The following is a 12,813-nucleotide window of genomic DNA, read 5'->3' as shown; positions in this document are numbered from 1 at the left end:
TTACCTGCTTCATCGTAATTCGTAAGGAGTAGCCCATTGTTGGTGTGCCAGTGATGAAATCACACCGCAGATTGCATTATTGGGACAGTACATAGCAATCATTGCCCCCTATTAGCAGACTGATGTCGGTCTAACACGTAGCAAGCTTTCGCAACCAATATCCATAATCGAGGTGGGGAGGAGGGGGGGGGTTAGATCGCGTAAATATAAATGTGTGGTTAAACTCGCCACCACCCGACACAGCCAATCAGTGACGGTTTGTCACGTAAACAGAACACGTGCCAATTCTTTACTCATTCAGCAGCACACCGGTGTGTTGGAAAGTAAACCCACGACATTTACAACTCTGCATCACATCCCATGTGAATGTGGACTTCTGGCGCTGTTTAAAAAAAATGTTTAATCACTGTCTCGTGACCATGGTTTCCCGTCGCATTTTGCACATTTTCATTTCAACACGAAAAAATATTCGCGCAATTAAAAGCAGCGAGAGTTCACGGCAGCAATTCGAGTTGAAAGACGCACAAGTCTATGACATTAGCGCCGAGTGCAACGTGTCCTTGCAGCAATTGTCGGCATGTCGGGTGCTCCGTGCCATCTGCATTGCGGGCACCATCGATTTTTGGGTAACATCGCATTGCGGGCACCATCGCAATGCGGGCAACATTGCATTAGGCGCTATGAGCGTTACAGATTCACCGTTACGACGCTTGGGAAAACTCACAGCAGCTTCGTGTCGAGTGAGCTACAGGTGAAGGAAATACACCGCGATCTCTATTCCCACTGGAGGTACAGCAAAGTACAAACACAAGTATGCTTTGGGTCTTTCGGTAAAGTCACGTAGATAGGTTCAGAGAAATAACAAAAATAACAAAAAAAACTACGACGTTTCGATCGCAACACAAGCGGTCGTCATCATGCATTGACGGCCGCTTGTGTTGCGATCGAAACGTCGTCGTTTTTATGTTATTTTTGTTATTTCGTTGAACCTATCTACGTGACATTACCGAAACACCCAAAGAATACGAATTCCTGCGGTCACGAAAGCTTTAAGTGAAGATTTACAACAAAAAAGCCGGCAAAAAAAAATCTGAAATACAATTGCAAACGTTTAGGGAAACTTCTCAGGATGATTTGTCACGTCGTCAAAGTTAATGTCACGTGCGCGCCTTCAACGGAGGATTAGCGGAGCAGCAAAGCTGCACGAACTCTGTCTTTCTGAGAATAGGTTTGTCCCCTTTTATCTAGCAACAAAACAGGTGTTAAGATGTTAAAACACCAAACTGAAACCTTTTACAAGGAATCATGTCTACATTAACCAAAATGCTTGTGGTCAGAATGCAAACAAAAAAACACAGTCTGATAATATATGCATTGTCTTTGAAACTGATTGGTCCACACCAGAGATGACTTTCTTTGGAGCCTCGTCTCAAAACGGTGTTAGACAAGAGGAAAAATTAACCCGTAAAAACAAAGTTTTTCACTATAAATCCTTCATATGCGTGTTCAATGGGCCACAATGCAGCCCACATTGGTCTTTTAAACGGGCGGCTAGAGTCCTCTCGTCCTCTGGCTTGAGGTGGCTGCCACCTATGGGTCAGATGATTGCCTGCCACCATTAAGCAATTGGTAATAAAATTTAAAAAAATATTTGGAAAAAAATTTTCACGAAAATAAATTGTCACGCACAACGAGTCTGTGTGCAAAATGTCAGCTTGATTGGATCACGGGAAGTGGGTTAAAAAACGACAGAAAGATGTGCACTGTCGTAAGCGCACAAGCAAGCAAGTGAACTTAATATAAAGGATTTAAAAATACTCATAGGCCCGCGTGAATAATCGCTGTTGCGATGCCAGAGCAGCTTGGAGTTGCTTCACTTTTTCAGCGCAGTCACTCCCTGTTAGCTTGTCGTATGTTGTAGCATGTTTAGTCTCGTAGTGTCTCTTTACGTTGAAATCCTTAAACAAGGCAACCGTCTCTTTACAAATTAGACAAACACAATTGCCTCGATTTTCAGTGAAGAAGTATTGTAATTCCCACCGCTCCTGAAAGCGGCGGCCCTCACTGTCCAGTTTTCTATTTTTATTTGCAGTCGCCATAGCAGAAATGATTCTAGAAGGGTTAGCGACACGGATGCAGAGCCAAAGAGCATTAGAATGGTGCTGCCACCGTGTGGTGAAAGGAGGAATTACATCTTTAAAGTTTGATGATTTTTTTTATTCTGACAGACATAGCGAGCCATAAATAACACATTATAAGACCGAAGCTGCGGGCCATATGAAATCTGACCTGGCCCGCGGGCCGGACTTTGGACATGCCTGTCAGTTAACAGGACCCTGCGGGGTGGGCTGGTAGGAATAATACTTAGTACCGGTACAGAGATATCGACCGGGTATAGAGGAGTGAAAGAAAAAATTACTGTATTCTAGTGTAACGTTAATTAAAAGTGTTTGTTTTGACAAGAAACGCTGTGAGATTTAAAGACTCGTAGTCTTTCATTTCCAACACCACCCTCAACACCACCCCTCCCACGGACGGACGGACGGACGGACGGACACATTAATCTATTGGTGGTCTGGTCCACTTCGTTCCGACCAGTAATAGGACTTTTCTCATATAGCAGCCTTCGCGATTCGCGAATCGCGTCGTCTACAATCGACGAATCGATTCGGAATCGATTCGTCGTTTCCGCTTCCTGCCCTGACCGCTGCTGCTGGCACGTGGCGCGAATTTTGGCGCTTCCAACGTCGGCGATGAGCTCGCAGATGGACGTCGTGGCGACGTCTCTGCCTCCTCCTCCTCCCCCCGAGTCGACGGGAAGGAGCTACCTGGCCGAGCAGGAGATGGAGGTAAGCCAGTCGTGACCAACAAACTCGTGTATCGCACTTAACGCGTCGAAGTGTTATAAATAATGAAATAATTTTTTACAAAATTATTACAAATTTCATCATCAGGTGATGGCGATTGCTTGTGTTGCAGTCGAAACGTCGTGAGAATTATTTTTGTTAATATTTTTGTTTATTTTATTATTTCCCTTCTACGTGACTTTACCGAAAGAACCAAGAAGATCCGATTCGAAGCTTTCGTGACTGCAGGGATTTACTCTTTGGTTCTGTTAGTAAAGTTACGTAGAAATACATTAAATAATAATAGAATACGACGTTTCGATTGCAACACAAGCAATCGTCATCAGGTACGAATGAATGAGAAAACAAACCTAGTACAACTAATAGGGGTTTTCTCCTTTTTTCTGGCAACAAAACTGACACCTTTTGCAAGGAATCATGCTTACATTATCCACAATACTTGCCGTCAAATGCAAACAAAAAACAATACTCTGATAATTTATGTATTGTCCTTGAAACCAGAGACAGCTTTCTTTGGAGCCTAGTCTCATATGGTGTTCGACCAGATGACGCCAAAAGGCGCACAGTTCAAAGACAACGCATTATCAGAGTAATGAGAGCTCGGGGTGAGCAGCTACATCATGGGACCTCCTTTGCCAGTACCAAAATATACTAATAGGGTTTTTCCCCTTTTTTCTGGCAACAAAACTGACACCTTTTGCAAGGAACCATGCTTACATTAACCACAATACTTGCAGTAAAATGCAAACAAAAAACAATAATCTAATAATGTATGCATTGTCCTTGAAACTGATTGGTCCACACCAGAGACAGCTTTCTTTAGAGCCTAGTCTCATATGGTGTTCGAGCAGATGACGCCAAAAGGCGCACAGTTCAAATACAACGCATTATCAGAGTAACGAGAGCTCTGGGTGAGCAGCTACATCATGGGACCTCCTTATTATTTTCTTTATTTCCTTATTATTTTCTCTTTACACGTGACTTTGCACGCGAAGCCGGTCCACGCGACGTCTGATCGCCGTTAGATGGTCACAGCCCTCAGCGTCTACCGATGCCGTCTGTGGGCGGTGGAGCAGGAGGAGGTGCAGGGGGGAGCGGACGAGCCCGTGGCAGCGGCCGCCGGGGTGGATGTCCCCGGCGTGCGGGGCCAGGGTGGCCAGGCTGAGCTGGGGTCCACGCGACACTGCGCCGGAGGTAACCCGTGACAATTTCGACGCTGAACTTCTTTCGTACCGTACGTAGCCGGCCGTGCTAATCAGAGGTGCCGGGGAAGGGATGACAAACTTAAAACGCGTGTTCCTGGACGTCTGTGGAGTGGTTTTTTTCGGCTTGGGAAAATACAAAATCGAATTGCGTTCTACGCTGCGCTGTGCAGATATTTGCAAGCGCTGTGTGGGTGTCTTGCGTTGATTGTTTTGTCAAGCTGAGTTCGTACATTTACAAAATAAAGTCGACTATTGTGGTGCCATTAGCAGGCCTAAAATCGCGTTTCAATCGGACTGCCACATTGAGTCTGGCTGGAATGACTGAATTTGACTGATCTTTCCCACGATTGAGTTGAAGGATAAACTTAAGCTGTTTCCGTGATTCACCGAGTCATCTCCACATGGCCCAGCGGCAGTAGCGCATTCACTGCTCATTGCAGAGATTCACGGTTCAAATCCGGCGGGCCGCCCTGATTATTACTGCACATGTGATGACCGTAATAATGATAACGCTAAATGCCCTGTCTGTATCACAGTGGATGTTAAAGATCCCATGACGACTTTCTCAAGAGGAGGCCTATTGTGTGCTGATATCACTGTCCAATTTTGCCAGAAAATAATTTACAGTTATACCTCGGTTCACGAACGCTTCGGTTCACGAACAACTCGGTTCACGAACAGAAAATTTCATAAAAAATATGCTCCGGTTCACGAACTCCGCTTCGGTTCACGAACAGGAGCCGCGGCCATTTTTATGCTAATTCCAGGCTGTCACATGGTCGTGACTTCCTGTAGGAAGATCGTGGAGAGAAGCAGAGACACAGAAAGAAGTACTGTGAGTACTGTGAAGACACTTTCAGTGACTTTTTGATTTTTGGTGTGCTTTTTAGCACATACAGTACTGTACTGTACTGCTGTACTGTACAATACTGTACTTACTGTATTGTACAGTTCACCGGTTTGAGTGCTTACTGTCTCCCACCCGCCTCCCACCTGCCTTCCTCCATGCCAGAAGTCATCTCAAGCAAGGTTAGTGTTCTCTCTTTATACATTACTATACTGTACAGTACTACAGTAAATGTATTGTCATTTGTTTCATATTTTTGTGCTTCAAAAACCAAAAAAGAAGGTCAGAACGGATTAACCGGATTTACATTGAACCTTATGGGAAAATGTGCCTCGGTTCACGACCAATTCGGTTAACGACCAGAGTCAGTTCACGAATTAAGTTCGTGAACCGAGGTATTACTGTACTTGGGATTACACACGCCCCCTACTGGCAGACAAATGCACCGGTCCACTCTTGCACGTGAGACGTTCCTGATCTCTTAAGTTCTCAGCCGGTTGAACAAACTCACCTTAAACTCCCCCAGAAAGACATCTGAGTTAAGATTTCCCCCCCCAGAAATGCCCACGGGTTAAACGGTCAAAACTGCCACCAAACTAAATTCTTCATTTAGATGCAAACTCAGATGCGAGTCTTTGCAAGGGGCGTCTTTGTTGTGTCCGTTCCAGCGACGAAGCCGGGGGACTCTCCTCTCGTGCAGCAGCAGTTTGACACGCAGAGGCACGGCGTCCGACAGATCCTGGAGGGCATCCGCATCGGTACACAGCAGCGCACGCGCTCGCTCACGTGTGCACTCGCGTACAGCGGCGGCGCTCGCACGCACACAGCAGCGCACGCACAGGAGCACACGCGCACGCAAAACAGCGCGCGCACAGTGAGCTGGTTGGACACAGTGTGGCGAGTGAGTGTGTTGTGATCTGCGGAGCGACGGCTGCCGACACGGGTGGAGGAATCAACTAGTGGCGTTCACAAAGAGCAGTGACCATGGTAGTAGCTATAGACGAGTGATAGGAAGGCGAGTGGCCGGAGTGACTCATTGAGGTCTGCGTCATCACTCAAGCTGACTGCTTTGTGTTGAACTCCGCGGTGGCTATTTCCATTGCGGCTGCTGGCGTGTCAGCAGAGAGGACGTTTCCATTCTAAACACTCGCAGGGAACCGTGCGTCGCCCTGGCTCTCGTCCGCTGTACAATCATCTGTGCTGCCCATTGCCAGCTGCGTTGCTTGACAGTCGCGTCGCGGCGTTGAGGCAAAGAAAATGCCGTCGGGAACTCTCGCGGGAACTGCGCATCGGCCTGCGTCGGAGAATAGCCCGCCGCGGAAGTTGGTATCGCAGAACTTCTTCTGAGATCCCTTCACGCGATCGATTATCCACATTCGGGGGGAGGGGGGGGGGCTGCAGTCGTTGCTGACTGTGCAGAGGCCTTCGGCGTGCAACGCTGAAGAGGCAGGTTTAATTGTGGGCAGCCGAAGCCTGGAACAACAACACAAACCCGGGGTCTTGTCGGTGCCGGCTTCAAGCTCTGACCCCTGATCCACCCGACCACCTCCAGATATTTTCACCTTCCCCTAAAGCTGTCGGGTTGAATTCTAGGAGTCATTGGAATTAGAGTTGGCTCACGCGGCTTGTGGAAGTTCCTGCCACTGTTCAGGATACGCGTCTACTCCGATTAACGTTACTCCGAAGGCAGTGGTTGGTCTCAGAGACGGTGTGACTGCTTGACTGGTGGGGGGCGGGGGGGTGGGGGAGACCTTCATCCAGCAGTGGAGAGATTGTGGTTCATCACGATGCCGTGCCACTCCCTGTAGGGACTCCGCGTCTCAAGCGGCTGCTGCTGTGCGAGGTGGACATCGTCTACGAGTGCCAGCTGTGCCGCAGCCTCTTCCGGTGCCTTCCCAACCTCGTCGTGCACCGGCAGTTCTACTGCCACCCCTACGCGTGCACAGGTAGCGACGAGGGCAGCCCCCCCCCCCCCCCCCCCTCGACGCTTGCCAGCATCGTTTGATTGAACGAGGCGTGCCGATGAGTAGCCGTCCCTCCCTAAGGGGCGAAACGTTCCCCCAGGTTTTCGTGGTGAGGTGGGCTAAAGTGACTCCCATTTGAAGGCGGTAACAGCGGTGTTTGGACAAGTAACAAAACATCGGTTTTGGGCGAGGGGCTGTAAACACCAACCAAGGCGATGAGATTCAGGGAGAATCTCAAACTGTTAGCGGAGTCTGCGGCTTTAACCCAACGCTGCTGGCAAATGTTGACTCCGAGGACGATAAGTCCGATGGGTAAAAGTGTGATCTTATTTGACGTGTTAATGGCTGCGTTTATTTATTCATGATATTTTTTTAATGGTATTCTGTCTCAAGTATTCCTTGACATTTTTGCAAACGAAAAACAGCACGTTCACAATTTGTTCCACGCTATTATTCCTGCGTTCAATCCCCTCTTAGAAGACGACACCAACAACAGCCACCGCCACCACCGGGACACCCTTCCCGAACCGGCACGGCCGCAGGAGCAGCCCGTCGACTTCGTCGTCCGGCCGGACCCCATCGCCAGCAACCGCAGCGCCGCCGTCTACCAGGAGGCCCACGCCGTGGCGGCTGAGCCCGGCTGCCAGGGCCCGTCGGGCGCCGCCCCCGTCGACTCGACGAAGGCCAAGGAGGCCGGGCCCCGGCCGAAGACGTCGCCGCCACTCTCGCCGGGCTACTTGTGCGCCGCGTGCGGCAAGAGCTTCCGGCAGCTGCGCGACTGGTGGCGCCACGTCCGCGTGGCGCACGAGAGGCTCGATGGGGAGGCGACCGGCTACTCCGACACGGACGACGACCGCGTGCCCTGCCCCATGTGCCGCAAGAGCTTCGCCACCAAGGGCAACGTGCGGCGGCACTTCCGCGCCGCGCACCGCGGGGTCGAGTGGGAGGACGCGTGGAAGGCGTTGGGGTCTCGCCGCCCGGCGGCACACCGAGATCCTCGAGTGGATCTGCCCGATATGCAAACATAAGCGCGGGTCGCTGGTCGCGATTGAGAGCCACCTGCGGCTCTGCCAAAAGCAGAACGACTTCACGATCGAGGAAACCGCCGGCACGACGGCGTCGGTGGCCACCACGCCGACGACAACGATGGCTCCGACGTACTAGCACGACGAACGCGGGAAGGCTTACGCCAAGAAGACCTTCCTGGATAACCACAAGCTGGTGCACGTGTGGAGGGGCAGAAAGGCTGGGCGGAATACAGTGGCGGCGACGGTGAACCTTGGCGGCCGGCGACGGAGCGGCTGGCGCTAAGTTTACGTCGATAAGCTGAACGAGCAAAAAAAAAAAAATTCCTCCACGTCCCATCGGTCGCACCAGCCTTTCTGGGAGTGCATGATTTTAGCAGCGTTGTTTCAACACAAGCAATCTCCGGTTTTAGCATTCAAAGTATCATCAGCAGTCGGGCTTGTTTGAACCGATTGTTACGGAAGGGCATTAAAACAATAGTAATGTGCATGTGTCCGTGCACTTGCTCCACGAGATCTAATTTCTCTCGAGCGGGCCACGTCACCCCCCACGCGTGGTGGCAAAGTGGGGCAATTTAAGCGCCCGTGAAAAAAAACTTGAGCGTGGGGGTCGGAGGCGTCTGATTTTAGCGTCGAGGAAGGAAGGCTCGTGTTGCGGGACACGGCGCCGGGAGGGAGAAAGGGTCCCGTGGCCGTGGCTAACGACAGAGTGGCGGCCACAGGAGGAAAAACACGCCCCGTGTGTGCAGGAGCAAGGTGGGCGGTTTAATCACAAGGTCGCGCGGGGGATGACGACGGCTTGGGGAGACCCTCACTCGGCAGTGGATAGCTCGTGGCCGAAGAAGTCAATGATGGAAATTAGCGAAGCTTCAGTCTCGCATTGGACAGCAAGGGACGGTCACGGCGCATGCCAGGGGTTTGGTGATACACTTCGCCAGGCGATTCCACCATTGGTCATCATCCACAGTTGTGGTTTAATTCAAGAAGGTAATGACTCAATTGGGATTACACAGAGCTCATCATCGCCATCCCCCACCCCACCCACCTCACTACTCGGCTGTCTCGTTTGCGAGGCAGGTGCCGAGTCACTTTGTGCCGCACGGGGACAGCTGCCCCCGGGGGTGCTCTTTCACGTGTGTTGAGACGAGACGTGAGATGCCACGCGACCCCTCCTAGACGCCCCAGCGTCTAGGAGGGCGCTGCATCAAAAACATCCCACGACCATCATCCTCGTCTCTCCGATGTTCCGTCTCATTCGTATCGTACGCTTTGGGTGTGCCATTAGACTGATGGTGATCACCTGATGATGATTGCTTGTGTTGCTGTCGAAACGTCGTGCGAATTTTATTGTTTTATATTTTTCATATTTGTATTATTTCACTTCTACGTGACTTTACCGAAAGAACAAAGAAATTGAATCCCTGCAGTCACCAAAGCTTTAAATCACTTGGTTTTAGTTTTCCTTCGACTGCGATGCACACGTACAGCCCCTTTGTCATTCCGCTGCTGGCTGAGGGCCTCCTGGTGACGCAGCCCTCGACAAAACCACGGATCGGAGAAAGATTTTCGATAAAGATGGGAGATATCAACTGCACTGACTAGTCGGTGGTGCAGAGAGAAAAAGCCGGTACCACCTAAGGTGGCAGCAACACTTCAGTCCTGCTGATTTACTCACGTGGCCAGGGAGAGTGAATTACCCGATAACCCACCAATTTCCAACGGGTTATCACACAAATCGCTATGATTGGCCACATCAAATTATTGGAATCATATTCTTGGTTCTTTCGCTAAAGTCACGTAGAAGGGAAATAATAAAAATGAAGCATAATAAAATAAAATTCTCACGGCGTTTCGGCCACAACGCAAGCAGCCGTCCTCAGGTGAAGAACAGAGCTGTCGGAAAAAGAGCGTCCTCATTCGGACGAAACGTCCTACCCAAAGAACCAAACCGCTAAAGTTACGCCGCCTGTGGTGCTACCGGCGACGAGTGAAACATCTCTGCTCTGGGATTTGGAACATGGTCGTCGTCGTTGTTATTCCGTTCAAAAGTGGTTACTGTTGTGTTTTTGTTGAATCCTATTGCCGCAACGGAAGAGCGTGTGGGGGGCCCCACACTTTAACTTTTCATATTTACAGCGTAATTATCACAACGCAGTACGAACATGAGAAAATATATCATCGTAACAAATCGTAATGGTAGAGATCACAGCGCATTACTGACTCGTTATTTTTGCTGCAATTTTCGGTGTGAAATTGTCCAAGGTGGTGGCAAGGGTCGTGTTGAACGTTTCCTCAATACCAATGACGGTACAATTGGTGGCGTAGCGTGGTTGGCGTGGGGCCCCAGAGCAGGGAATTGAGTGCGGGCTCCCCATCCTGTCCGATCATCCCTCACCCACCTTCGAAGCCTGACGCTTGGGGCCCCATAAGCTCCATTGCCTGCACGCCCGGCAGCGACGAAACCGAACACGGTGATAAAATGTGCGTTTCACAACTAATATTGTGGTCATCCCCCCCCCTCCAAACATAGATAAAAAAAAAGTGACGTGGGCCAAAAACGTCGGACGTCGCGCCGAGAAGCGGCAAGCGCCGTGCAGCTTCCCCGTGAAGAAAAACAAAAAAAAGTTTTTTTATCGTAGGTTTTGTAAACGTTCAAAAGTTGGATGATCCGCCAAACGACCTAACACGCCTTGGATGTATACAGATGACGAGACGTGGACGTTCGATTAATGTTGGGAAAAAAACATTTAGACAAAACTTTAAAAAAAAGCAAGTTTGAGTCGAATTTGTGTAGCCTTCAATCAGGCGTGAGCCTCGTCTGAGCCATGCCACAGGGCTGTTGTTTGCTGTTGTTTGTTTGTTTTCCTGCCTTGGCCCCCCCCCCCCCTCCTCTCATTGGGCAGTTTTGCTCCTGAAAATGACCAAAGAATGGCAATGAAGAAATATGAAGAGGGAGATATTTGATATCGTGCGAGGTCGCGTCAAGTACCGGACGCGTTTGCGTGTGGACAGACGAGAGACGGGGGGAGGAGGAGGTGGCAAAAATGAAGCTCTTAAGTTTTGTTACCGCTCACAAAGTTGTTCCTGGTGACCATGGAGTGTGAAAATAAAAGTTTGTTGGGCAACTGCTGCTGCTCTCTTGGCTCCTATGCAAGTTGCACATTTGTGTTTTAACATCTACGTGTCTTTTTATTTTATTATTTAGGGGCCCCTTTATAACATCAATATGCTACAGGCCCCGCACGACCTTCATCCGGTCCTGGAATCCGCCACCAATATTTTTCCTCTAGCATTTTGCGGTGCCTCGATGTGTGAAGGAGGCGTTATCGGCCAGTTAGCGACGTGTTCACACGCGGGAGGAGGGGAACCTGGAGTGTCCGAAGAGAACCCAACCCAAGGTTGCACTAAAAACTCCACTCTTGATCTGAAGCTCTCCTCACTGCAGGAATCCATAACTCTTTGGTTCTTACGGTGAAGTCACGTGGGTAGGACAGCGGGAGCTAGCGAAGGTCCATCCCCTGCCCGTGACCCCCCAGCAGAACGAGACTCGTCACGGCGTGAAAGCCAAAGGTCGCAAACGTTGCCCGAGAGGGCCAACCGCAGCCCCGCAGTTGATGGGAGCGCGGTGAGGTCAGCTTCGTGAGTGCAGGAGCGAGGTGGACGGTGACATCGCGAACACTGTGGAGGATGGCTGTGTGATGCCGCCGCTGCGAAGCCGCTCTGCGGGCGCCCCATCTACGACCTCGCCACCGCCAAGCGATGTGGCCGACAGCTTCCTCCTCACCACCCCCCACATAAACACACCCTCACACATTCCCCCCCCCCCCCCATAGAGCTCCGAGGGCAGGTCACCTGGCTGATAGGTTTTCACCCAGAAGCCCTCTCAGGGATAGTCTTCACGGTTTCCTGCGGCCAGGGAATTAGGCGATCTCCCCCGATGCTAACTCGCACCGCGGCGCTGTGACTTGGGTTGAGATTACATGGTCACGGCCACGTGTGTCGAGGTCTGAGTGTGTTGTTGTTTTTTTACTACGTGTGTTCTGCAAGCAATTATAATCGAGACACACTAAGGAGACATGTGGCCCTGTGTTTTGTATCCATATATATTGCTGGGTTTTTTTGTCTTCCTCCCCCCAAAAAAAAGGCACATCGCGGATATTTTTCCCAGCACCGCATGATCGACGTCACCCCGGGCGCATTCAACTTTGATAATTTCCGCGATTGCGTTACCGAGGCGCCAGCTGCCTTGCACGCGAGCGAGAGTTAGCGCTGCCCTCCTTCGTTTATTTCACACACGCACACACACGCACACGAGTGTGCCGCTATAAATCCGACGGCCTGAGTTCAATTCCCGGTCACGGCTAGCATCAACGACCAGTGGAGTTTCAGCCCCTCCAGTAACGAAGGGACTGCAAAACTAAGCTCTCTTTATGGCCTGAAGCCGTCTCGTCAGTCTCTAGATCAGGGGTGGGGAACGTCCGGCCCGCGGGACCTGCCAAGGCAACCGCAGGCGGGACTCGAATATCAATAAATCTAGGAGCAAACCTGGAAAAGCAGTTGCGAGTAGCAACATCATCAATACCAGCTAACATCACACACGCCTCGCCAAAGAGAAGCAGTTCCAGCCATCATATTAGGGGTGAGTTAATGAAATGTTTGACAAAATATAACAGGCAAATTTATAAGTTGATAATTTTGTATGGCCCGCGAATGATGTTAGAAACATCCAAATGGCCCTTGGCAGAAAAAAAGGTTTCCCACCCCTGCTCTCGACCAATCATTATCCAGCCTGCACACCTTTCATCAAAGCTTGTTTTGACTGGCTGTCACTCTGTCACTCCATTCCGCTGTCCAGCCAAGTTGCTATAGTGGCTCATGGCCAATGGCATCGCCGGTGATAATCGC

At 50.4% G+C, this 12,813-nt stretch overlaps 2 protein-coding genes across 6 annotated transcripts in view; one reads left to right on the top strand and one right to left on the bottom strand.

Annotated features, from left to right (window-relative positions):
• LOC133354365 (uncharacterized) overlaps window positions 1-12,813 on the bottom strand; it is a 40,848-nt gene that overhangs the window by 6,798 nt on the left and 21,237 nt on the right. The window lies entirely within an intron of this gene.
• On the top strand, window positions 2,415-8,958 carry LOC133354369 (zinc finger protein 800-like). 5 transcript variants are annotated; one of them, XM_061571153.1, is made up of 7 exons: window positions 2,415-2,849; window positions 3,941-4,061; window positions 4,868-4,907; window positions 5,085-5,101; window positions 5,588-5,677; window positions 6,728-6,865; window positions 7,364-8,958. In XM_061571153.1, exons 1-7 carry the CDS (start codon window positions 2,754-2,756, stop codon window positions 7,909-7,911), a joined length of 1,050 nt encoding a protein of 349 aa, XP_061427137.1. In that variant the 5' UTR covers window positions 2,415-2,753; the 3' UTR covers window positions 7,912-8,958. The 5 variants fall into 5 exon arrangements, with proteins under 5 accessions (XP_061427137.1, XP_061427135.1, XP_061427139.1 ...); XM_061571151.1 differs by having other exon boundaries at window positions 7,361-8,958; XM_061571155.1 differs by lacking the exons at window positions 4,868-4,907; window positions 5,085-5,101 and having other exon boundaries at window positions 3,944-4,061; window positions 7,361-8,958.

The sequence above is a fragment of the Lethenteron reissneri genome, chromosome 47 (genome assembly GCF_015708825.2).
Source record: "Lethenteron reissneri isolate LAM-NWPU_2019-01 chromosome 47, ASM1570882v1, whole genome shotgun sequence".
Taxonomy (NCBI): Eukaryota; Metazoa; Chordata; class Hyperoartia; order Petromyzontiformes; family Petromyzontidae; genus Lethenteron; species Lethenteron reissneri.
The sequence above is the reverse complement of the archived record's forward strand: the minus strand, read 5'-3'. Positions and strand labels throughout refer to the sequence as shown.